The sequence below is a fragment of the Monodelphis domestica genome, chromosome 4, assembly GCF_027887165.1.
Source record: "Monodelphis domestica isolate mMonDom1 chromosome 4, mMonDom1.pri, whole genome shotgun sequence".
Lineage (NCBI taxonomy): Eukaryota > Metazoa > Chordata > Mammalia > Didelphimorphia > Didelphidae > Monodelphis > Monodelphis domestica.
The window spans coordinates 27,173,255-27,200,941 of NC_077230.1; the positions used below are offsets into that span (position 1 = coordinate 27,173,255).

Sequence of the window (27,687 nt, forward strand, 5' to 3'; positions counted from 1 at the left end):
TTAGCTCAGCATCTCACATCCAAGTCTTGGACACTAGAAGGGCTTTTTAGTTCCATATTTAGTTTCCATTCCTGGTTTATTTCCCTATGATCCACATTCTTTTGTGGCAACAGGGTCAGATCAAACAAATTGTCTTGAATATTACATCTTCAATAAAGAGGAGAGAAAGGGAAAAGAGAGGACACGAGTGGCTCTTCCAAGTGTAGTTGCCTACGACATATTAATAGGGAATTACTCTCCCTATTGTTTCCTGCTATGATTCTGCTTTCTTCTGTTAACTGATAGCCAATTCCTTTTTCTGTCAATTGAGTCAGCTCCTCTGGATGAGTGTGTCCATGATTCTTAAATTTGTGTGACTCCAGAGGCTCTTCTTCTACTCCAACCCAAATCCAAGAATAGCAAAGAGTTGATTATGCAAGTCAATTTTGGCATAAATTAGTCTAGTCTGAAAAATTTCAGAATACCCTCTCAGAATGAGTGGAACAAGTGTCACTGGAGCTAAGCATCCTTTGAAATGTTTTACCCTGGTGTCCCACCATCAGAATGTAGGCAATATAATTGTGTTAGGGCTTTTTGATTCCTTTGATCTATTTTTTAAAACCATCTCTTCTTTTGAAATTTAAGTTAACATTCAGATATGCCTCTATTTCAGATCGGGGAATTTATATACATTGTGGAAGGAACAAGTACTGTTCCTTTGCCTTCCAGATTCCTTCCAATAAATAATCCATGTATTTTGAATTATAGCCACCCTCCTGATGAAGGTAGAGTAAATATAATATAAAATTTTATAAGGCTAGTGCTTAGGGACAAGATGAATATATTTCTTCATTTTATTTTATTTTTTACAACCTTTACCTTCCATCTTAGAATGAATAGTATGTATTGGTTCCCTGACAAAAATAACTTCCTATCTCCCAGCCTAGCTCTCAATCCACTGAGCCACCTAACTGCCCCTCCATATCTACTTATGATATAACAACAGTCCTTCAAATCAAGACTTTATCATGTGGATTTGTTTTAGGGGACCTGATTTGACCCGTAATCAATCAGAATCCACATAATGATCATAGTTTATATTAAAATATTACAGTTATTAATTATAATGCTAGCTCAGATAGAGCTTTGTACAAATTCAATTTGATCCTCCCAATACTGGGAGTTAGGCAAATTATTATCAATTTAAATTCATAGATAAGTAAACAAAGTAAGAGAAGTAAAGTGATACTCTCAAGGACACAAAGCTAGTTAGGAAAAGGACTGAATTTGGTCCCTATATTCTGAGCCCAAATACTACTCATAATGAGCAATGCCCATAATGCAATTGAATTATGTAAGGAAAATACTGCCTTTAGAAAAACTCAATAGATTCTATGTTCGCATGTTAAGATATATTTGAAAATGAAATTTTTGTAGTATAAAATAGAAATCAAGTACTATATGCATCATGTGTTAATTAACTTGGGGACCATTTATTTTTTTTTAATTGAGGCTTTTTTTAAGTAAGCTCTACAGAAGTTCTGTAAAGTTTGTTATGATGGCCTCAATCAGTTTTTTTTCCTCCAGATTTTCCAAGGTTCAGTTAAAATATAAAACTCAGTAGCCAGAATTTTTTATTGACTAGGATACCTTATTACCAAAGGACACTGCATAACAGAGAATTTACCTAGAATTTAAAATCTTTATTCTCTTCTCTGGCATATACGTAAACTTCTAGCTGAGTTACCCAATGGGTAGGAATAAAGTTTTATTCTGATGCAATTAGAGTAGGTTGATGATTATTGACATCTCTGACTTGTAATATTTCTGTTAATAAGATAAAAAATTAAAGTACATTATAATTTATATGAATATTCTTTTTATTTGTTTGTTCCTTTCTCTTTTTCTTTATATTCAATGAGTATAATGGCTAGTGAGACTCTCAATTTGATTATTGAGTATCACATGTCAGTTAAATGACAAGGAATATTTTCTTTCTTCTGAGGAATTTTTTTTTGGCAAATGAATCAATATATTGTACATAAGTCATGAATGTTTATTTAAGAAATAAATCTTAAACTTTGCAATGATTTAAGTGAAAGTTGATAAAATGCAAAATAAGTGAACATGGCATACATTCCCGTTTTTAACTTTCTTAATTAATGATGCCAATGATATTTCAATAGGAATTGCTATATTTTTTTCATTTTAGATTTGAGCAAGGATGACCCAGTTCTACATTTGAAATGTGATCTCAATAATGTTCTGGAATTGGAACTCAAAGTGCCAGTGGTTAATAATGCCAAGGCAGATGCCCTAGCTTTTGCAGCACACCAGCAGATGTCATCTCTTGAGTATGAACGAAGGAAAATCACAGGAACACTCAACAGTAGCAGTGTACGAGCTGCAATTGCACTATTAGGACTAACAAAACTTGAGGTAGGATTTGAAGAAAATCTACCACAAATGAATTTATTTTTGCATGTAGGTAGTTTTGGCTTATTAATTAACAATTAACAAAAAGAAAATGTTAGATACAGAAAAAACTGCAAAAATATATGTATTTTTCCTAAATAGTAACCTTATTTGTTATTGCATTTTTAATAAGCTCAATTAAACTGATAATAAATTTGAGAAAGTTATTATAATCTTGATTCAATCTAAGATCATACTTTTTACTTTAATATTTTAATATTTTTCTTCTACTAAAGTTCTCTTCAGTCATCAGCATATACTACAGATACCTGACCCATGCTTTATTTTAAATACTCATGATTCCAATGTTTAAACACACTGTGCACATGATCCTAGGTTTTGTTTTGTTTTTTAATAACCCTGACCTTCCATCTTAGAATCAATACTATGTACTGGTTCTAAAGCAGAAGAGTGGTAAGAGCTAGGCAATGGGCATTAAGTGACTTGTCCAGGCTCACACAGCTTTGGGGTTGCCTTAGGCTAGATTTGAACATAGGACCTTCCATCTCTATGCCTGTTTCTATGCCTCCTGAGCCAAGGAGCTGCCCCCAAGGGTGATCCTTGGTTCCTAAAGGCTATGACAGTATAAAGTAAGTCCTGATAATCCTACTATATTGAGAAGGCATTGATTATGGACCAAGTGATGGGTTTTATTTCTGTTGTACTAAGATTAATACATATTATTTGTGACTGTCCAGTAACAGAATGAAATATTTTTATTACTTTAACTTACTAGATTATCTATGAAAGTATGTTCTGCTTTAGTAGCAGGAATATCTATAGCAATGAAACCTCAATTCCTTAAAATATTGAAGCTTTTGATTTTTAATGAAATGGATTTTACAACATTACAAATTGGTTGGTATGAATAAAAAAATCTCTCTAAAAGGAATAACACAGCTTCCTTTAAGATGACCTGATATATATTTCTCGTTATCTTGTTTCAGCTATCTCCAGAGCACTTAAAAGTCACAAAGCTGTGGTTTGAAAAATATTTTAAGTAACAGCAATAGAGCTAAGCAAAGAAATTATATCAAATTTGAACTCATTTGGGAACAGCAAATATAAGTATTAAACATTTATATATCTGAATGTATAGCAACTAATCTTGTTAAAATTTTTTTTGGATTTTAAGCAAAGATTTAGACTTAAAGTCAATAAAACTGGGGCATTTCAGCATACTACTAAACAGATTTTTAAATTAAAATTACAGACATAAAGAAAAAAAAGTAGAAAAAACTTGGTTTGATAAATTCAAGGAGAGAATTGAATGGAAAAGAGAAAAAGAACTTGAAATGTTACTTTGGTATCCACCTGAACAGAACTCTCATCTATAGCCTCTTTCACAACTGATTTTCCAGCATTTATTTGAATAGGTACAGTGAAGAAAAATTGCCTTGAGGTAGCTTTTGGAGAACTCTAATTGCTAAGATATTTCACCTTACCCAGAGTCCAAATCTTCTCTTGGCAAATTCCTCTCATTGCTCCTACTCTTGTCTTCTAACAAGAGTAAACCCATAAAAGGAGATCCCTGACTTCAAAACTTCTTAATATAAACACACTTTCCTCTCCCCTGGATACCTCACAGGAAGCAGGATTTCTATTACTTGTTAAGCATAATCATTTTTTGTCTTGTCTCACTTCTCCCAGACCTTTAGATCTATGATCCAACAACAATTACCTTCCATTTGAGTCTTCAAACTTTCTTCCCAATTTTCTATTGCTTTCGAACAGACTAAGGTTTGCTTGATATTAAAACAAAAAATAGACTCTTTACCACCATACCATCCCTATCCTCCCTTTTAATTCTCTCAGACCTCGTGAAGCTTTAAATTTTACTTCATGCCTTCACTTTTCTCATTAACCACTTTCTCCCTCCTAAAATCTCTTGAATTTAGTATTTACTACACTATTGGATTCTTTTACTTAAAGAATACCTCTTTAAAGTGCTTTTAAGTACATATCCAAGTTGACAAAAATTTTTCAATTTTAATTCCTTACAAATTGGTTTAGGACATCGAATCTACTTAGGGCATGCATCTTGAGACTATTTCAGGATCTATCAATTTTTAATGTGCTTGATAAATCATAGGCCCAGTCCTTATCCTCTATGTGAACTTATAATTCAACAAAATCCTTGTATTAAGGAAAGTATGAACAGAAGATTTATTCTTATATGGGGCCTAAAGTGACATGTTAAGTAATGCTTGGCTTGAAGAATAAATTATTGGAAAATAAGAGATTATATTAAAGACAATGCAATATCAATAGCATATAAAAATTTATGAGATATAGCCAAAATGTACTCATAGGTACATTTATTTTCCTGAATGTTTATATTACAGATAGAGAAAAAGGAGAAATTAATGAACCAGGTTTTCAGTTGAAAATTAGAAAGTGAATAAAATAATATGAAAACAATAAATTGTGAAAATAAAAGGAGACCAATAATATAGAGAATAAAGTAATAATGTGTTGATAAAACAAAAAAGTGGGTTTTCAAAATAAATAAGAAATTTTATTAAAATAACAAATTTAGTTTTCAAAAGGAGAGCAGAAAATCAAAGTACTATAATTAGAAATGTATGCAACAACAAATAAAAATAAATAAATATATAATGATCAACAACTATTATGCATAGCTATATGTCATCATGTCTGAGCCTGTGAAGGAAATGAGTAAAGAATTACAAAAATAGAAAATATCCAGACTGGCAAAATAAGAAATAAATTACCTATAGAAAACAATCTCAGAAGTAGAAATTAAACAATTCCCTAATGAACTCTACAGGACTTTACTGGTTTCCAAGAATTCCTATGATTTGACACAAGCAATATATTTATTTTTAGACTTTATTTGCTTAGACTTCATTAAATTATATCCAGAAATTAAAGTTAGCAAGTTCTAAATCAGAAGTTCTTTACCTGGGTCTCTAACCGTTAAAAAATGCATTGTTTTTTTTTTTTAATAGCTCTTGTTGTTGAGTCATTTCAGTTGTGTCTGACTCTTCACATAACCCCTTTTTTTTTTAGTTTTTGGGGCAAATATATTGGAGTGATTTACCATGTTCTTCTCATTTACCATTTCCTTCTTCAATGATAACCGTACTTCAAGGGAACTGGTTTCCTTCATACTACTACGAATTTAAAAACATTATTCTGGGATGGGCTTCATAGGCCAAGGGGATCCACCAAAACAAAAATGTTAAGTTCCCTTGCTCTAGACTAATGGTATCAAACTTAAATAGAAACAGTAGCCTCTAACCCATATCCTAATGGGATAAATATTGACTTTGAAAATCACAATTTATAGTTTCTTTTTTTTAGAAATTATTTTATCAACACATTAAAATCAGATAGCAACTATAGCTGTATCAGCTTGAATTACACTTGGAAATGTTGTTGGCAGCAGTCCTAAAAGTTTGGCTCTTCTTCCCTACATGATCCTAAGCAGCAGAGAAGCTGCTTCTCTTAGTCATCTTCACCTGAGATATGTCCTTGAGACAGGATGCCTATTACAGGCAAAGAATCAGAACTCCGGGGGTCATTTGTGACTTACACAGAGATTCTGGTTTAGATAAACATGGTGAAATGGTCCAGATGGTAGAGAGCCAGCATAACATTAGGTAAAAGTCATCAAAAAGAAATAGGATATGTTTAAAGTGAGAGGAATAAGGATAAGGTAATGAGAGGTAGCATTGTATATTAAGTTGGCATATTTATTTTAGGAGATGTAAGAACCAAAGGAAGAAGCCCTGTGGAGAGTATTTGAGTAAAAGATCAAGGGAAGGAGAAATTTACCATTTTTTTCAGTCTTGTTCAACTCTTTGTGATCAAGTTTGATATTTTCTGGGCAAGGACACTTGAGTGGTTTACCATTTCTTTCTCCTCCTCATTTTAATAAATGAGGGAACTCAGAGAAACAGGATTAAGTCACTTTCCCATGGTCACAAAGTTATTTGAAGCTAGATCTGATATCAGGTTCTTTCTGAATCCAGGCCTGGTACTTCATCCACTATATCACCTAGCTGCCCTGAAAGAAAATAATAAAGAAAGAAATAAAAGAGTTAATCATGAATATATGCAATTGACAACCTGGACAGAAAGAAGAAATAGATGAAAACTTTAGGAAAAGAGATCAGAAGCCAGGCACAGTCCTGTGATAGAGTAATGAAGAGAAAATTCATACTGGAGCTCTCTTGGCCAAAAAGAGAGCACTTAATTTTTTTCATATCCTTAATTATAATTTCCTTCTTCAAAAAGGAGTAAATAGCACTAAGGAATTATATTTTGTACCTAATGGTCACCAATATAGAAGAGTGATGGACTCCTTGGGGAGCTGTGACCATTTCATGTTAGAGTTTGTGGAGTGAAACAGTGAAGAACTCAGGAGTATCTGAACATAAATTTTAGATTTCGGAAGAACAGATTTTTCAAGGGTTCAGAGGAAGAGTAGGAAGTATCCTGTCGTCTAAAATTGTGCCTAAGAATTCAGTTGAGGAGAGGAGAAAAGATCTAAAATTTGTGTACACTATGTCCTGGAATTCCCCAAGACTGGGTTAAAATAGATAAGGCCTGACTTAAGGCATTCACCCCAAAATGCCTTTTTTCATTTTTAGTTCATTAATCTACATAGAGAATCCTCTTGGACAATCTTCAAATAAAATAGGATTGTAAGTAAAAAAAAAAAGATATCTAACTACTGTGCAAGCAATCGACATGGCTTTTAGGTATAGGTTAGCCACTACTTAACCCCAGTTAGGTTGCATTCTGAGCAGGCTACAAATACACCATAGCCATCACTGTCTTATTCTTGGAACCTATGCCTTTCTTAGTGAGACTCAAATTCTTATTAGCTTTTTTGGTTTTCATGTCCCATGGCTGATTCCTATTAAGTTTGCAGAAAAAAATGGGAATGGGGGGGGATTGTTGTCTATGTATGTGTCTTCCATGCATTGTACATGGTTGTATATATCTTCTACATGTGCATATTCCCATGGCCCATGTGTTTTCTGCATGCTTATTCTTCTCACTATTGTTATAGTAACCTATGGGAGAGTATCACCATATTTACATGTGTAAGGGTAATGACTTAATCTAAATTAATTTGGTCTCCAGGGAATATCCCAAATAAAATACCCAAGTCAGTTTGGAAATTTTATGGTGGTTTAATTAATATAGAGGGATAGAATTAAGGAGAAGAGAGAAGGAAAGGGTATAGGATTTCTCTTGCCTGGCCTGTGCCAGGGGGAGTTCAAAGATCTCTGCCATGAGGTTTTTTCAGAAGATTAGAGATTTTCCTAAAAGGATAGTGTTTGGAAGGTAAAGGAGAAAAGAATCAGCCTAAACTCAGAGAGAGCCCAGTGAAGATGCCTCACCTGAACTAGGCAACTAAGCTTCTCCCAGTATCGTATCAAGGAAACTCACTGCCAAACCTGGACAATAGCTGCCGTCACACCAAGATGCCAAAATGCTCAGCACACTGCCACCAGAGCCACCTCTCCATGAAAAGAGCCCGAGAGAGGAAGTGAGGTGAAATATATAGACCGTTTCTACATCACTTTCCTGTATCTCATATGTGCCAGTGGTAGCTTAAGCTTGACTTAGGACAGCCCTGGGGTCTGTCAGTTGTTTCAGATTTGTAATTTGCTAGCACATGTCTGTCATAGGCCATCCTTCTCAATACTTAATCCTTAAGTAGGGGTGTAGACATTCCTCTTTTGTTAGACTAAGCAGGGTGGAGTAAATCTAAAATTCACACATGAATGTTTCATTTCTGTGTTTGTGAATTTAGAAATTGTTTTAGTTCATCCATTCCTTCATTTACAATGCCATATGACCACTCATCCTATTCTTTCCCTCACTCTAACCCCCCAAAACCTTTTAATTACCTTTTCCTCTCCCTAACCTTTGCTAAACCAATTACAATTGACACTATCTTCTTAATTTCTGTCCCCTTTTCTATCCCCAATCATGGCTTGAAAAAATCTCAACCCTTAAGGAATCTCACTTTTGCCTGTGTGCTGCTGAGCAGAACTAGAGAAAGTCACAAAACTATGCACATTAAATCTATGTTGTATAATCTCAAATGGTCCCTCACTGCAGAATGGTAGTCCTTGTTTTACTTTCTATTTGATTCTATATCCCAGTCACCAACAATGCTTCCATGCTTCTATCTCAAGCCTCCTAAAAAATTTCTCCCTTCACCCTCTTTCTTGGGGACCTTGCCTCATAAAAAATGATGGAATTTGTTAAGAGGTTATCTTTCTTCCTGATTCCACATACTTTTTACCACCACTTATCATCACAATTCCTCATTCACTTTATTCTCTGGTGAGGAAGTAGAAATCCTTTCTAAGGCCAATCTCTATACACATGACTTTGACCTCATCACTTCTCTATTTTTCCACATATTTTACCTCATTGTCATCCCTACCCTCTCTACTATCCAGTCTCTCCCTATCAATTGACTTCTCTACTATCTAAAATTATTTCCCTGTCTACCTTATCATTAAAAAGTCATGATTTGATTCTATATTTCCACCTAGTAATCATCCCTTCTACTTTTCCTATTTTCAGATGAATTTCTTGATAAAGCTTTCTATATTTGGTGCCTAGAATTACTCTCCTCTGACTTCTAAATTCTTTGAAATCTTCATTCTGATCTCATTATTACATTAAAACTGCTGTTTTCAGTCACAGTAATGTTTTCTTAATGGCCAAATCTAGGAGCCTTTTCTCAGTCCTCATCTTTCTTGAAATCACTACAGCATTTGACATCAATGACCTTAAATGCCTTCTCCTCTGAGATTTTTGACATTGCATTCCTTTTGTTCTCCTCTTACCTAGTTGGCCATTCCTCCTCAGTTTCCTTGCCCAGATCTTTATCTGTTTTTCACTCACCAACTATGAGAGCCCCCTAAGATTCTGCCCTTGTTATTTTTTCTTTATAAGTTATATTAGTAATTCACTTTTTATTCATCTCAATAGCTCTGAAGGGTTCAATTATCATTTTTATTCAGATGATTTTAATATCTACATATCCAAGCTTAGTTTCTCTCCTGAAATGATCCGAACCTGAATCACCAACTGCCTGTTGGACATTTTGGATTGGATTTCTTAGTTACCAAACCAATTGTTCAATTCATCCAACCCCAATTTTCTAAAAATAGAGCTCATTTTCTTTTCTCTCTAAACTACTCCCACTTACAAACTTCCCTGTTGTTATAAAAGGCATGACTATCCTCCTAATCATCTAGGCTTGAGACCTCAGCATCACCCTAAATTCCATACTCTGTCATACTACATATCTAATCAGCTGCCAAATATTACTGTTTCTGCCTTAATCACATTTCTTATAAAACCACACTTCCCCCCTTACATTGTTATTACCTCTGCTCTGATCCTCATCACATCTAGCCTAAATCTCTTGGGTCTATAACTTTCAACGCTGTCCCCATGTTAAACTCCAGTGGCTATCAATTTTCCTCAGGATCAAATATAAAGTCTTTTATTTGTCACTTAACACCCTTCAAAACCTGACTGCTTCCTACTTTTCTAGTCTTCTTATATTCTATTACTCTCCATAAATCCAGTGGTTTACCAAAACTGCCCTACTTGTTATTTCTCTCACAAAGCTCTGAATTTGCTATTTCTGTATCTTTATATTGGTGATTCCCCATTTCAGACTGCTCTCCCTTCTTAGTTCCATGTCTTGGAGTTTTTGACTTCCAGGAAAGAAGAGAGGAAGGAAGGAAGCTAGGAAGGAAAGAAGGAAAGAGGAAGGGAGGAGGACAAACTTGGGAAGTAGGGACTATTATTTTTGTCATTTTACAATGGAGGAAACTGAGACAAACAATTTGTTTATATGTATATTATATATAACTCTCCATTTAGAAATATTTTCCTCTATTATACTATAATGCCAAAGATTTTTTTTTGTCTTTCCTCTTTATCTTTTGTCTTTTGTCTCTGTCTTACAACTTATCTCTTTGTCTGGCATATGTTAAGTGTTTAGAACAATGTTTATTGAATGACTGATGACATAGTTTGAATCTTTTCTTGTTACTTCATTTGTTAAGTTCTTTTATTTTTTTAAGCATTTAAAATTTTTATTTAATTAATTAATTTAGAATATTTTCTCATGGTTACATGATTCTTTCCTTCTCCCATTCCAGAGTTGATGAGCAATTCCACTGGGTTTTACATGTATCATTGATCAAAACCTATTTCCATATTATTAATATTTGCAATAGTGTGATTAATTAAAACCAACATCCCCAAACATATCTCCATTGTACCATGCGATCAATCAAATTTTTTTCTTCTGCATTTTTACTTCCACAGTTCTTTCTCTGAATGTGGGTAGCATTCTTTCTCATTCTTTCTCCATAAGAGGGACTTTCTTAAAGTCCCTCAGTATTGTCTCTGATCATTGCATTGTTATTAGTAGAGAAATCTATTATATTTGATTGTGTTGCAGTGTATCAGTCTCTGTATACAATGTTCTCTTGGTTCTACTTCTTTTTAATTTAATGTAATCAAAATTATTCATTTTATGTTTTCTAAAATTCTCTATCTCTTGCTTGGTCTTAGAATTCTTTCCTTTTCCATAGATCTGAGAGGTATACTATTCTATGTTCACCTTACTTATAATTTACTTCTTTATATTAAAGTCATTTATTCATTCTGAATTTATCTTGGAATAGGGTTTGAGATGTTGATATAAACCTAATCTCTTCCATACTGTTATGCAATTTTTACAGCAGTTTTTATCAAATAGTGGATTTTGGTCCCCGAAGCTGGGATCTTTGGACTTATCATAGGCTGTCTTACTGAGGTCCCTTACCCCCACTCTGTTCCACTGATCTTCCTTTCTATCTCTTAGCCAATACCAAATTGTTTTGATGACTTTATAGTACAGTTTAAGATTTGGTAGTGTGAGACCCCTGTCCTTCACATTTTTTTCCACTAGTTCCCTTGATATTCTTGATTTTTTGTTCTTCCAAATGAACTTTGTTATGTTTTTTTCTAATTCAGTAAAAAAGTTTTTTGGTAGTTCAATGGGCATGGCACTAAATAAGTGAATTAATTTGGGCAGGATTGTCATTTTTATTATGTTAGCTTATCCTACCAATGAGCAATCAATGTTTTTCCAATTTTTTAGATATAGTTTTAATTGTGTGGAGAATGTTTTGTAGTTGTCTTCATATAGTTCCTATGTTTGTCTCAGCAGATAGATTCTGAAGTATTTAATATTGTCTTGGGTGATTTGAAATGCAATTTCTCTTTCTAATTCTTGCTGCTGAAATGGGTTGGAGATATATAGAAATGCTGGTAATTTATTTTTTTTTAATTTAAATATATTTTATTTGATCATTTCCAAGCATTATTCGTTAAAGACATAGATCATTTTCTTTTCCTCCCCCCCCACCCCCCATAGCCGACGCGTAAGTCCACTGGGCATTAGATGTTTTCTTGATTTGAACCCATTGCTTTGTTGATAGTATTTGCATTAGAGTGTTCATTTAGAGTCTATCCTCTGTCATGTCCCCTCAACCTCTGTATTCAGGCAGTTGCTTTTTCTCGGTGTTTCCACTCCCATAGTTTATCCTTTGCTTATGAATGGTGTTTTTTTCTCCTGGATCCCTGCAAGTTGTTCAGGGACATTACACCGCCATTAATGGAGAAGTCCATTACGTTCGATTATACCACAGTGTATTAGTCTCTGTGTACAATGTTCTCCTGGTTCTGCTCCTCTCGCTCTGCATCACTTCCTGGAGGTTGTTCCAGTCTCCATGGAACTTCTCCACTTTATTATTCCTTTTAGCACAATAGTATTCCATCACCAACATATACCACAGTTTGTTCAGCCATTCCCCAATTGATGGGCATCCCCTCGTTTTCCAGTTTTGGGCCACCACAAAGAGCACAGCTATGAATATTTTTGTACACGTCTTTGTGTCCATTATCTCTTTGGGGTACAGACCCAGCAGTGCTATGGCTGGGTCAAAGGGTAGATATTCTTTTGTCGCCCTTTGGGCATAGTTCCAAATTGCCCTCCAGAATGGTTGGATCAGTTCACAACTCCACCAGCAATGAATTAATGTCCCTACTTTGCCACATCCCCTCCAGCATTCATTACTTTCCTTTGCTGTTATGTTAGCCAATCTGCTAGGTGTGAGGTGATACCTCAGAGTTGTTTTGATTTGCATCTCTCTGATTATAAGAGATGTAGAACACTTCTTCATGTGCTTGTTAATAGTTTTGATTTCTTTATCTGAGAACTGCCTATCCATTTCCCTTGCCCATTTATCAATTGGAGAATGGCTTGATTTTTTGTACAGTTGATTTAGCTCATTATAAATATGAGTAATTAAACCTTTGTCAGAGGTTTCTATGAAGATTTTTTCCCAATTTGTTGTTTTCCTTCTGATTTTAGTTATATTGGTTTTGTTTGTACAAAAGCTTTTTAGTTTGATGTAGTCAAAATTATTTATTTTACATTTTGTGATTCTTTCTATATCTTGCTTGGTTTTAAAGCCTTTCCCCTCCCAAAGGTCTGACATGTATACTATTCTGTGTTTACCCAATTTGCTTATGGTTTCCTTCTTTATGTTTAAGTCACTCACCCATTTTGAATTTATCTTGGTGTAGGGTGTGAGGTGTTGATCTATTCCTAGTCTCTCCCACACTGTCTTCCAATTTTCCCAGCAGTTTTTATCGAATAGTGGATTTTTGTCCCAAAAGCTGGGATCTTTGGGTTTATCGTATACTGTCTTGCTGAGGTCGCTTTCCCCCAGTCTATTCCACTGATCTTCCTTTCTGTTTCTTAGCCAGTACCAAATTGTTTTGATGACTGCTGCTTTGTAATATAGTTTTAGGTCAGGGACTGCAAGGCCCCCATCATATGTGTTTTTTTTCATTATTTCCCTGGATATCCTTGATCTTTTGTTCTTCCAAATGAACTTTGTTATGGTTTTTTCTAAATCAGTGAAGAAGTATTTTGGTAGTTCAATGGGTATGGCACTAAATAGATAAATAAGTTTGGGTAGGATGGTCATTTTTATTATATTGGCTCGTCCTATCCATGAGCAGTTAATGTTTTTCCATTTGTTCAAGTCTAGTTTTAGTTGTGTGGCGAGTGTTTTGTAGTTGTGTTCATATAGTTCCTGTGTTTGTCTTGGGAGGTAGATTCCTAGGTATTTTATTTTGTCTAAGGTGATTTTGAATGGGATTTCTCTTTTTAGTTCTTGCTGCTGAGCTGTGTTGGAGATATATAGAAAAGCTGATGATTTTTGTGGGTTTATTTTGTATCCTGCAACTTTGCTAAAGTTGTTGATTATTTCAATTAGCTTTTTGGTTGAATCTCTAGGATTCTTTAAGTAGACCATCATGTCATCCGCAAAGAGTGATAACTTGGTCTCCTCCTTGCCTATTTTGATGCCTTCAATTCCTTTATCTTCTCTAATTGCTACTGCTAGTGTTTCTAGTACAATGTCAAATAGTAGAGGTGATAATGGGCATCCTTGTTTCACTCCTGATCTTATTGGGAATGCATCTAGTTTATCCCCATTGCAGATGATATTAGCTGTTGGTTTTAGATATATACTGTTTATTATTTTTAGGAATGACCCTTCTATTCCTATGCTTTCTAGTGTTTTTAATAGGAATGGGTGTTGTATTTTATCAAAGGCTTTTTCTGCATCTATTGAAATAATCATGTGGTTCTTGCTAGTTTGCTTGTTGATGTGGTCAATTATGTGGATGGTTTTCCTAATGTTGAACCAGCCCTGCATCCCTGGTATGAATCCTACTTGATCATGGTGAATGATCCTTCTGATCACTTGCTGGAGTCTTTTTGCTAGTATCCTATTTAAGAATGCTGGTAATTTATGTGGGTTTACTTTGTATCCTGCAACTTTGCTAATTATTTCCATGATTTTTTAGTGGATTTTCTAGGATTCTTTAATTAGACCATCATAGCACCTGCAATGAGTGATAGTTTAGTCTCCTCATTGCCTATTTAATCCCTTCAATATCTTTTTATTCTCTAATTGCTACTGTTAGGGTTTCTAATACAATGTTAAATAAAAGAGATGTTAATGAGCATCCTTGGCTTCACTCATGTTCTTATTGGCAAGGCTTCTAACTTATCCCCATTGTAGATGATACTTGCTGATGGTTTTAAATATATACTCATTATTTTTAGGAAAGGCCCTTCTATTCCTTTACTTTGTAGTGTTTTCTATAGGAATGTGTGTTGTATTTTGTCAAGTGTTTTTTCTGCATCAATTGAGATAATAATGTGATTTCTGTTTATTTAGTTGTTTATATGGTCAATTATGTGGATAGTTTTCCTATCCTTGCTTTCCTGATATAAATCCCACCTGATCATAGTGTGAAGAGAGAATTAGATTTTCTTAGTTTATCTATCTATCTATCTATCTATCTATCTATCTATCTATCTATCTATCTATCTATCTTTCTATCTATCTATCTATTCATTAATTAATTTATTGATTTATTTTTAAGCCCTTACCTTCTGTGTTGGAGTCAATACTGTGTATTGGTTCCAAGGTAGAAGAGTGGTAAGGGCTAGGCAATGGGGGTTATGTAACTTGCCCAGGGTCACACAGCTTGGAAATGTCTGAGGTCAGATTTGAATCTAGGACCTCCTATCTCTGGGCCTGGCTCTCAATCCACTCTCTTAGTTTATTTTTAATGTAATCAGTCAGCAACCTTTAATGTAATCAGTCAAGAATTTGAAGTGCCCCTTCTTAGCACTTGGTAGGTCACTAGGCAAGAGAATTGACAAGTCACTTACCAGAAAGGCCACAAGCATTGCTCCACCCTTTGGAGAGTGCTAGGTAAATTGGGAGGCTGTTATTGGTTCCATTTAGTGGGAGAGAGACAGGAAGTGATGTGGTAAAAGGACTATAAAAGGCAAGACAGAGAACATTTAGTCTTTTTCCTTGGCTCTTTAGCAGGGACTCTCTCTCTGTGTTGGTGCTTCCATGGGACACTCTCTTCAGCATGAATTCTGGTGAGATTCTTGGTGGTCTTAGCCTTGTTCATGCTGCAGATTCTCGGTGGACTTTTCATTGTTTCCTGGCTCTTCAGATTTCAGCTTCCTAATTAGGACTTTGGATTCTGGTGAGACTTGCTTTCAGAAGCACATTTGTGGTCTTGGATTTATGGTATTTGTAGCTAGGTGATTTTTTTCCAACTCTTTCCTATATTTCATATCTCTACCTGCTTACAGCCATTTTGAATGGAGAAGTTAATTATTTTTATAAACTTTGGCCACAATTCAATTATTTTAATTCCCTTATTTAGTCAAACCAATTCTAAATCTTACAATAGTGAATAATCTTCATAATTACTTGCTGGAGTCTTTTTGCTAGTATTCTATTTAAGATTTTCATATCTATGTTCATTGAGTAGATTGGTTGGTACTTTTCTTTCTCTGCTTTTGGTCTTCCTGGTTGGGAATCTTTACCATATTCATATCATAAAAAGAACTCAGTAAGATTTCTTCTTTGCTTATTTTGTCAAATAGTTTGTATTGTATTGGGATTAGTTGTTCTTTAGGTGTTTGATACAATTTACTTGTGAATTTGTCTGGCCTTGGGGATTTTTTCTTAGGGAGTTCCTTGATGGCTTTTTCAATTTCTTTTTCTGAGATGGGATTGCTTAAGTATTCTATTTCCTCTTTTGCTAATGTAGGCAATTTATATTTTTGTAAATATTCACCTATATTGTCACATTTTTTTGCCATATAATTGGTCATAATAATTCTTAATAATTATCTTAATTTCCTCTTCATTAGAGGTGAGGTTACCCTTTTCATCTTTGATACTTTTAATTTGATTTCCTTTCTTTTTATTAGATTAACAAGTACTTTATCTATCTTATTTGTTTTCTAAGTACCGGCTCCTAGTCTTATTTATTAGTTCAGTGGTTCTTTTACTTTCAGTTTTATTAATTTCTTTTTAAATTTTATGATTTCTAATTTAGTTTTATCTGTAGATTTTTAATTTGTCCTTGTTCTAGTTTTTTAAGTTGCATGCCCAATTCATTGACCTCTTCCCGCTATGATTTATTGATATATACAATCAAGGATATAAAATTTCCCTTGACTACTGCTTTCACTGCATCCCATAGATTTTGATAAGTTATTTCCTCATTGTCATTATCTTCAATGAAATCAGTAATTGTTTCTTTGATTTGTTCTTTTACCCACCAGTTTTGAAGTATTAATTTATTTAATTTTCAATAAAATTTTTATTTGCCTCTCCACGTATCCTTACTAATTATTATTTTTAATGTATTATGATCTGAAAAATGCATTTATTATTTCTGCTTTTTTCATTTGTTTTCCATGTTTTTTACCCTAGTATGTGCCATGTACTTCTGAAAAGAAGGTATATTTCTTTTTATCTCTAATTGTTTTTTCCAACTATCTATTAGTTCTAATTTTTCTAACATTTTGTTCACTTCCCTTACTTCTTTCTTATCGTTTGACTTGATTTATCTGGTTCTGATAGAGTAAGGTTGAAGTTCCCTAGTATGGTTTTCCTATCTATTTCCTCTTTAAGCTCCTGTATTTTCTCCTTTAGAAATCTGACTGCTGTACCATTTGGTGCATATATATTTGGTACTGATATGTCTTCATTATTTTTGCAGCCTTTCATCAAGATGTAATTATCATCCTTATCTCTTTTAATGAGATCTATTTTTGCTTTTATTTTGCCTGAGATTATAATTGTTTGTTAAGCTCTTTTATTAAAATATTTTTATTCTATAATGCCTTTTGCTATCTGATAATATCATACACATGGAAAAAAATCTTATGAGCTATGATGTAGATACTAATTCTCAGATACTTTGTAACCTAGTGTAGCTTTAAATAAACTGTTTCACAAGATTGAAAAGGTAAATTGGTATCAGAACACGTAGGTAGAACTTAAGATTCAGCAAATGAGTTTATATTAAATTTTAGAAGAAATAGGTGAGCCATTGTATTTAAATAAGTATAATAGTAACATGTCCAGTTACTTATTTTAGTAGCTGGGCAAAGGATACATGAGAATAGAGAAGGATTTGAGGTAGGATGATAATATTTATGAAGGAGAGCATCCATGGCTGGGCTAACTGGATAGTAAAAGACTTTTATTCCATTTCCCATATTAATTGGTTGAAAGTTCTTGGATAGTGATGGTAAACCTATGGCATAGGTGTCAAGGATGCCATGCAGAGTGCTCTCTGTGGGCATGCAGCTGTGGCCCTCCCACCCAACCAGCAGTTCTTTCATTACTAGAAAGGCAGAGGAATTCTGGTGGAGCTGCTCCCCTGCCTGTCTCCACCATGCCTTATGACATTTGTTCACATTCCCCCACTCCTCTATCCAGCAGCACAATGGGAGCACACAGGGGGTCAGGTGGGTGGTTCATAGACACCAGAGCTAGAGGGGATCAGAGTGCTTGGGTCACTCTGCTCCTCCTTTCCACACACCTCTTTCATCATCTGGCCTTCTGCTTATCAGCCCAATGGAAACACTTCCTCCCTGCCATATCTAGGGTAAGCAGGGTGTGGGCACACTTGGCACTTAGTTGGGGGTTAGACATGGCACCTGGTCTGCAAGTGTGAGGTAGAGGCATGGCAAAGAGAGCTGGCCTCAGAGTCCAGATGATCTGGGTTCATGTCCCACTTTGCACATGTAGTAGCTATGTGACTTTGGAAAAGACATTTAACCTTTCATTATCCCCAAATTCCTAAAAAGTTTAAATAATAAGTTATGCTGCAGACATCTGTTTGAATTGATAATAGAATTTTCTTCATCTGGAGTTCCTTAAATCAGTCAAGTCATACAAGCCATTCTTTCTCCTCAAAATACCTGTAATGGTTAGATTGATGTGAAGAGACAATAAGATAGTATATGTAAATTACTTTGCATAGCTGAAAGCACTATACAAAGTTTCTGAAAAATCTCAGTACAACAATAAGCTTTAATAGTATAAAGTTGTTCTAAGACTTTTGGGACATGCTGTATAAATGTCAGCTATAATGTCACTGCTGCTGATAATGATAACTCTTTAAAAATAATGCAAGTAAAGTAATATATAACTTGTGGTGATAGCCAATATACTTGGCTGCATTGAGCCAAAAAAGTAAAGATATCAATACTATCCAAATTGATTTATATAGGTTTAAAACAATATTAGTGCACTTGCTACATAGAAATTAACTTTAATAACATACTATAGCTTTCTTATGTTCATCATTGCTTATTAGTTTACTTACTGTTTTGAACTTTGGAGGTTATAGTAGTCAATGATTGTATCTATAAAATACCACTGGAATCATTTGAGCATTAATAACATGATCTTCATATTAAGGAATAAATTGGCATTCCTTAAGTGCTCTCCAGCCTTTTTATTTCCCCATCAAGTTCTGAAACAGCTTGAGTTTAGTTCTTGTCTAAAATAGATATACTAATCGAGTAACTCCATGAAATACACAAGTCAATATTAATTTTAAAAATGGTTTTCCATAACAAAAAGTGATAAACACAAATGCAAAGGAATAGAAAAGATTAAGAATAACTAAATAGATTGAAGGAATAAATCCAAAATGTGGACATTTGTGATTCAGATGATATGCAATACGTATAAGGCAGTGACACAAACAGATGATAAGTTCATATGTGAGGAATGAAAAGTTATCAGCTGATAGTTTTCAAAGGACATTTTGATTATAGCTAGCTTGAGGTTGTTCAATTTCCCTAAAAATGAAAGAAATAAAAATTAAAACAACTCTAAGATATTCATTTTGCTTACATTAAACGCACAAAATAATAAAAACATGGTTTAAAAATCTTTGTAGAAGACTAAAGAAAAACAGGTATACTGTTACAACTGTTACTAACATAATCATTTTTAGAAACGAAGATAAGTTTATGTTACTTGATTCATTGATCCCACCACTAGGACTTTAACCTAAACATTTTATTCAGAAGTTACAAAATAAGAGGCTTAGATAGATAAAAATATTATATTTTGGGGGGGATGTATCTTTGATGGGATACTATATAACTAATGGATCAAGGTTTGCCTACCCTCCTCCTTCAATGCCTCCTGTTTCCTCCCTCTTCAGAAGTCTTTCAGCTTCCCCTCCCCCCTTTCTTCAATTCCCCTCAAATCACTCAGAGTGAGCTGTGAGATTTCAGAGGAAATACTCTTTTCTCTTCTTTTCTCAAGTAAGGCTTTATTTGGGGAAGACAGGACAAGGGGAGAGGATAAGGTAATAGGGGTAGGATTTCCCTATTCTTTAAAGGAGTGTTGAGAGGATATTGAGGGAAATGGCAATTCTGTCACAATCATGAAACAGTCAGTCGGAGTGATATAAGGACAAATGTCTGTCTTCTTCTTCTTCTTTCACCTCAGCCAGCCAGCCAAAGCCTCAGTCACCACCATCAGCCAGAAATCAAAAGCCAAAAACCACCTTCAGCCCAGTCCAGCCGTTGTCTTGGCTCTGTTTTTCCCAGTAACATTCCAAAAGGAATCTTCCTTATTACTGACAGCTTCTTGTCTTGCTGCATGCCTTGTAAATTCTCTTATAACTTCTCTCTTCTCCACATTCCCTGTCTTTTTTGTCTTAAAAAATTTTCACCCAGCAAATTTTAATGATACTCACCTTTTGGATATTCCTACCTATCTAATTCTTAACCTTGTACTATCTTAAATATTTCTTTACCCTCCCAAAATAACAAATCCTAATCTTATTTTAGCTATTCTGTTTATCTAGTTCTAGGCTGATTGGGTATAGGAAAATGGTTTAGGTAATAGGGGCTCTACATGAACATGGTTTTGACATAATAACAATTCATCTAACAATTTCAAACAATTCCAACAACTTCCATAACATTTTGCACATGCAATTGTCTTATCTCCTAATTTCTTTAAATTCAACTAAGTAAAATTTTTCTAGTACTAACAATTGCTAACCTACAATTATAAAGTATTCTAAATTTTATACTTAAGTAATTCTGTCTGTCTCTACTTCCCTAAGACGTTGAACAAATTCTCTTAAGTTTTCCTTATAGTCCTTAGAATATTAATAAATTATTCTAATAATGTCAGTTTGTTAGTATATTAGTATCTACATGTGTACATAAGTTGTACCTATGCAGATTTACATATATACAACCATATACATTGTTCTAGATTTCTGTGCAAACTCATGCAGATAAGAAATATCTTTGTCTTTTTGAATTTTCCACAGAAATTTATATCACTGTGACTTTTGTTTTGCAGCTATGCTGTATGTTGTATACTTACCTATTGATGAGATATATTCCTTTTCTATGTAGGATGTGTATGCATATATGTGATATTAACATTTATGACACATTCTTACATATCCTCATGATCACATTTCCAAACTTTCAAAGTCCTTCCATGTCCTTTTATGTTGATTGTATAAACTCTGTGTGTCCTTCGTCTCTTGTCATCTGGTCAGCATGCCCACTCGTGTCTGCTGTCATTCTTGATTGTAGACCTGTGTTCTTCAATTCAGGGATAACTGGAACAATCAGGAACATGCATGCATGTAAGGTTTTTACATGTGCATGTATGTAAGATTGAAATTTTCCTTGTGCATGGAAGTAAACTGAATTCTTCATGAATGATTGTCAGAATTCATCAGTTATTCTTCATGTGTAGAAGTAAGCATTACATGTGTTTATCTTCATGAGTAGAAGTAAGCATTACTTGTTCATCTTCATGCGTGGAAGTAAGCTTTACTCATGTTCATCTTCATGGGTATGTGTAAGCATAATAATATTGTGCATACGTTCTTAGAATTTTGTTAAGAATACTGATTTGAAGTTTTTCCTTTGCTGTTTAAATTTTTCACAAGGAGATTTATTTTATGTTGTCTTTAACTATTTCTTGGAGATAGAATTTGGATTTAATGTATTTTGCTTGGTCATGGAGTTATGTATTCATTTGAGATAAAATTGTTTCTTTCTATTACAAATATAGGCAGAAAGTTTGTATAGAATATATAGAGATTTTCTTTGCTAATCTTTTAAATGCATATTTCTTTTACTGTTTTACTGGCTGAATTTTTTTCTGAACTGCTCTATTTGCTTCAGGGGTGCTTTCCTGTTATCATTTTAACATGTGAAATGCTCTCTTGTCTATACTATCTGTTGATATGTACTCTTATATGCTTTCCTTTGTTTTCATAGGGACTGTTTTTTATTTCTTCTAGGGCTATTCATGTTGCTTCTTATGACTAGGGATTTTTTCTTTTATCAGATGTCATTTGTATGTATCACACTATGACATTGTTGTGTCTAGTGAGGAAACTATGAGGTAAAATCTTCCTAGTATACCCTCCCTCTCTTCTTTTCCCCCATAGAGATTGTTTTAGGATGAAGGTTGAGAGAATATGGATAACCTGTTTCAGTTCTCCTTTATGATTTGATATTAAAGTCTTTGATGAGAAATTCATCCAATGTGAATTTATGCTTCCAAAGCATTTCAGGTGTTTGTGTCTGTCATAGTTATGAAGTTGGAGTTTTCTGCTACAAACTTAGGAGTGTACTTGTTGTAGTTGTTGAATTACTTAGTTGTTCTTTTCTACTACCTAAGACTAGTCTTCATTATCATAAGGTCTAATGTTGTATGTTACCCTATGGAACTCCAACTAATCTTGGTTTCACTCTTATTGGCATGAATGGTATTTGTCATGTTTTTGAAGTTAGGGAATAGATGTGAAATTGTCTATCTATCTCTCCTCCAGTTCTTAATATGTTCCTTGATATCCACCTTCCCATTCAAAATCTGTATCTGTACAAGCTATTAAATTCAATTTCTCTATACAGTCATCTTCATTATCAACCTCTAATCTTGCATGAAGTTCTTCTAATGGTATGCAACTTGTTCTGTGCCCAAAGAATATCTCATCATAATAATCTTGGTGAGATTTTGATTGTACTGGTTTCAGGTATTCAATTTTCTCACTTGTATTCCACACATCCCCTTCTTTATCTACCTCTTCATAAAGCTTATAAAATTGGTAAGGCATTTGTTCTAAATCATCTTGATCCATTATTATTATACCCTCTGGTATTCCTTCTGATTCTGTATCTGAATTTGACTCACTGAATCCTATAATTCTTATGTTATTCATTGGATTTTGTTCAGTGCAATGTAAACTTGTGTCAGATGTTGCTAACTCTGGCTTTGTGTGCTGATCTAAGCCTATTTCACCAGCTTTTAAATTTCCCAAATCAGTTTCTAATTGTTTCTCATTACTAAACTTTAGATTTTAATTTTGAATTGGTAAACTTGATGGTATGGGGTTAGTTTCTTCTAGCAGATTTTCTATGTTGTTACTAATATTTGTAGATCCTATTCTATCACCAGTCTGATGATGACGTTCACCTTCACTCTCTTTTGACTGTGTAGAGATAGAAATCTTTCCCTCTATGTTGTCTTGTTCTGGCAATAAGTTTACTACATCTGCATTTTCCCCTGCATCAGTAGGATGTGTGCATTCATTCTTTCCCACAATACTACATACATATGTTTCTGGCTGTGTGTCTAAGGTGTCTCTAGCTACTGAGTCACTGTTCATTGCTTTGCTACCCTCTGACAGCTGTATATGTGGATCAGTTAACTTTTTTTGATTTAATTCATTTCCTATGAAGTTTCTACATGAGATTGTTGGTACTAAATCCTCTACTACATTGGAACATGAATTTAAATTATAGCTATTGCTTATCTTACATAAGTTTCTTTGGCCAGCTTCCCCACTGCCACTTAGAATGTTGGCTTCAAGTCTGCCATTTGAATCCTTGGTAGTTCTTTCAGCTACTAAGACTTCCATTCCAATCCTCTTTTCAAATTCAACTGTCATGTCACTTCCATTACTTTGAATAGGATTATTATTTTCAAATGTAACATCAGCTTCATTTTCAATAAATTTTGTCTTATCTAAATCAGTTATTGATGGATGGAAAATTTCAGCTCTAGGATTCAAATTTGATGTTTTTTTTTTTTTCCTAAGGGTATTTTTGCCATATAGCTATTTGAAGAATTAACTGAGTTTAGTGGGATGTCATGCAATTCTGTGAATGATTTCAAAGTATTTTCATCTCTAGTAATAGTAACCTGTAGGGAATTAAAATTTTGTTTCTCTGTATTTTTCACTAACTCCTGCTTGAGTTTTTTTTTTCTTTTTCTCTCTTTTCCTTTTACACTATCCAATCCCAGGGCCCACTCTACATTGAAAAAAAAAAATTCTCCAAGAATGTTTTGACCTGATTTGTACTTTTTTTCTTCTGTGGTTACTATATAGCCTTTCTCTAAGTCTCTTATCTCTGTTGCTATTTGAGATATGATGTCTTTCATTTCTTCATATATCTGTATTATTTGTCTCTGCCTATCTCTTGATTTATTAAATTTACTGTCACTCACAGATTCACTCCCTTGCACAAATGTTTCATTGTTTCTCATCTTTTTCCTCCTAATTTTAACAGTAGCCTCTTTTTCACTATCCCTTATATCTCCATGTACCAAACTATATAAACTATAGGCCTGGCTTCATAATTCTCTCCTAACCATGTCTGAATACTTAGGTTTGGCTCCAGATTTAATGGTCTGTTGCATCTCTTCTAAATCCGATGCTTGCTTTGTGGATTTTAGCTTATAATGAGAATAGCAAGTAGAATTTTGCTTTCTGTATCTAGTTTGTGTTGTTTTGTTGTCATTGATGTAATATTTCCTCTTCAAAAAGCAATTTTTTATCAAGTGTCCTCTCTTTTGGCAGAAAAAGCATTCTCTAGTTTCCCTCTGCTTTGGTTTTGGTTTATAACTAGATTTTGTGTAAGTCCTAACAGTGTTGAATTTCTTGATTTCCTCTATCTCCTTTTCTTTTAGATTTTTCTCTATCACTTCTAATTTATCTTTTAAGTCTTGCATTTGTTTATGTTGTTCTGAATGATTATCATGGAGGTAACTAGCAATTTCACGTAGTTCAATCAGACTGACAGTGTCATATTTGGGAAGTAGTGTTTAAAACATATTTTCAAGTGAGGCATGCAACCCTTCAAAAACTGTCATCTCACATGACTAGAAGACTCCTCACTATTCACCTCTAAACCCATAATTGTTTCTGCCATTTCTTAGAGACGATCAATGAATGTAGCTGGATGTTCCCCTTCATTTTGTATGAGTTTATCAAATCTTGCCCATGCATTAGGATTCCAGCAACATTGCCTAATAGCCTGGAGTAAATCTTCCCTGCATTTCCTTAAGTAGGACATGCTAGTGGGATTTACAAAATCTAGGTCTTCCCTTTGTTCCTTAGTGGGCCAAATAGTTAAGTTGTTATCTGTCCTGGTCTTCTCAAGGAATTGGCGTTGCTCATGGGGACTGAATAGTTCAGACAGAAGAAACTCTACATCTTCAAAGTCTGGGTCAAAGATCCTAAAAGCATGTTTCAGTTCTTTCTGCATCTTAAAAGGTTGCTCTATGAATTTTGGAAAACATCTTTTCAGGAATTCAGATTCCTGAGATTTAAACTGCTTGTGCACCTTAGATGGTAATACTCCACTTCTACTGGATAATTTGTTGATCTCCTTTAATGGACAAATTTTTTTCTGGTTCACTATCAGACTTAGTGTCCTTGTCACTTTCATTTCCCTTTGCATTGACCTTTTATTTCTTTGCCTTTCTTTCTTTTTCTTTGGGTGCACTATCTGCCTGGCCATTTTTCTTGTCCTTAATCTGGTCTAACCCTTTTTCCTTGATCAATTCCTCAAATAAGTTCTTAATGATGTTTTCCAGGTTGTTATCTACCACCATTATCTGTTCTGCCTTTTTGGGAATCACAAATCTAAAGATAGTCTTCAACTAAGTTAAAGTCTGAATGACTGCCATAGAGATGATGTACACTTGAGTCAAAATCTGCCATAATATAGTTTCAGTTTGAAATGGCAACTGAAGTACAAACATGGTGGTGTTGTCAAAATAATCCAGAGAATCAAAAATCATGCAGGTCATTGTGCTATAGAGTATATTGTAGACCCAAAATCCAGTAATAGCTGCTAGTACAACAGCTCCATACATAATTTGCTTAAACATTTTTTCTGCTTCTAAGAGATAGTGTGATTATTTTTCAAATAAAAATAAATTAAAACCTTGGAAACAATCATTTATCTAATAATTGTATAACTGTTGAACAAATTGTGGTATGTACATTTAATATGTTATTTTAACACTTAAATAATTATCATGAATTACAAGAAATGTGAAAAGGTTTATGTTAAGTAATAAAACATAGAAAAACAGTTTCTGAACACATGGAATGTCTAACTTTTTAAAATATAAAATCTATATAGTTATGAAAAAACTCAATAGATCACATGAAAAGAAGAAAGAACTTTTTCATTATTGTTTAAGTTGATAAATATTTTAAATAACCTATAAGTAATAGACTTCATGGTTTATGCATAATTTTTATTTTGTTTAGATTTTTAAATAATTTTGATAGTTTCTCTATTTAGAATATATTAAGAATGGAGAGGAATATTGAATGAACATATAACTTTTTATGAATATGGAATAAATTGCCAGCTTTTGCTAGAGAAACTGGTTATTTTGCTGAGTTGTGTGTATTTTTTGAAATTTTCTCTAACAATATATTTGTTAGTATTTAAATCACAAAAAAAAAACATCGTTGTGTTTAAGAATCAAATACAGACCATTTTATTTTTGTCAAAATATAGATCATTTTATACCTTTCAATACAGAACTTTCAAAAGTCATGCAACTAGCTCTGCTTGAAATAGATCTATTAATGAATTCCTGGAATGAGAGATGAATATAATAGTAAAGATATAAAAAAATGAACATTATTAATTAAATGTCAAATGACCCCCAAATCATCATATAGGGTATTTTTGTCATTTCTTAGATTGAATGACCTATTCAAAAACATAGAAGGATCATTAAATTTAAAGACAACCCAAAACTTGGAATCAAGGTTCAATATAATAAAAAAAAAACATTGAAATAACAAGCTAAAGCAATTAAGAAATTATATATGTATAATTTATATATAAGATTTATTACAGACCAACTTCTTCCTTTTATAGCTAGTGGAAATCAGAAGTGGTTTGAATGTATCTCTTCCTGATTTCATGTCTGTCACTCTATCACCTCCAGCAATGTCAAGGTCAAACACAAACATCCCAGTGTGCTACATAATTGACTTCAAAAACCACAAATTAACAATGTTAACATTATATAGCACTTTTATGTCTTTTGTTAATTATTTCCCAATTTCTTTTTTAAATTATTTAATTTTTTCAGGCTACTTGCTGCCTCAGGCTTGCATCTGACATCTCTGACCTATACTTTGCTGCTAGAATAAATGTAAAATCTGGCATTAAGTTCTAACAATCAATTGTACACTACAAGTTGGGGGAACCTAGAAGTTCATGTGAGAAAGACCTGGGGGAGGAGAGTAGACGTGTCACTAATTATATAATAACCAAAATGTTTTTGGTGACTGGTTGATTACTTTTTATATCTTTTCTAATATATAATATTGTACAAAATCTTGTTTTTCTTTGTCAACGGTTTTAGGTATCACTTAGAATTATAATTATTTCCATGGAAATGATCAAAGAAAATATTTTGGTGAATGGGGAATTAAAGGTTTTCTTAAAGCTTCTTGCAATAATATAAAAAATACATTGTCCTCTCTATCACAGAAGTAAATGCAGTATGATTTATATTCTTTTCATATTGTTTAATTGCAGACCCATATGCTTTTTCATAATACAAAGTCTAAATCAGTTTTATATTCCACGGAATTAAGCCTTCCAGAACACTTTGATATCCCCAAGACAATCTACATTCCTCCTTCTCCACACAGGAAACTTAAAACATTACAGATGGAAGATGCCTCAAAATACCAACAAGCAGGTAGGCAACTAGCCATTATTTCTCTTTGTCTACTTTTTTACGCAGTCTTCATATTCAATCATAAATTCTGTATGGCATAAAAGAAGGAAGCAAAGGGTCATCTTTTTAATTATTTTTTATTGCTATGTTTTTTTATGAAACATGTAAGATCTCAGTCTCTGAAGAACTGAATATTTTTATATTACATATAGCTTAACGTGCATAATACAGCCTATATCCAATGAGA

At 33.7% G+C, this 27,687-nt stretch overlaps 1 protein-coding gene across 4 annotated transcripts in view; it reads left to right on the top strand.

The window, feature by feature from the left end:
* Positions 1-27,687, top strand: part of CFAP47 (cilia and flagella associated protein 47) — an 886,918-nt gene that overhangs the window by 355,274 nt on the left and 503,957 nt on the right. For all 4 annotated transcript variants that reach the window (XM_016433371.2, XM_056826271.1, XM_007493353.3 and 1 more), the window contains 3 exons: positions 653-764; positions 2,192-2,418; positions 27,296-27,461. In XM_016433371.2, coding sequence (XP_016288857.2) covers positions 653-764; positions 2,192-2,418; positions 27,296-27,461 — 505 coding nt within the window. The remainder of the gene's footprint in view (positions 1-652; positions 765-2,191; positions 2,419-27,295; positions 27,462-27,687) is intronic.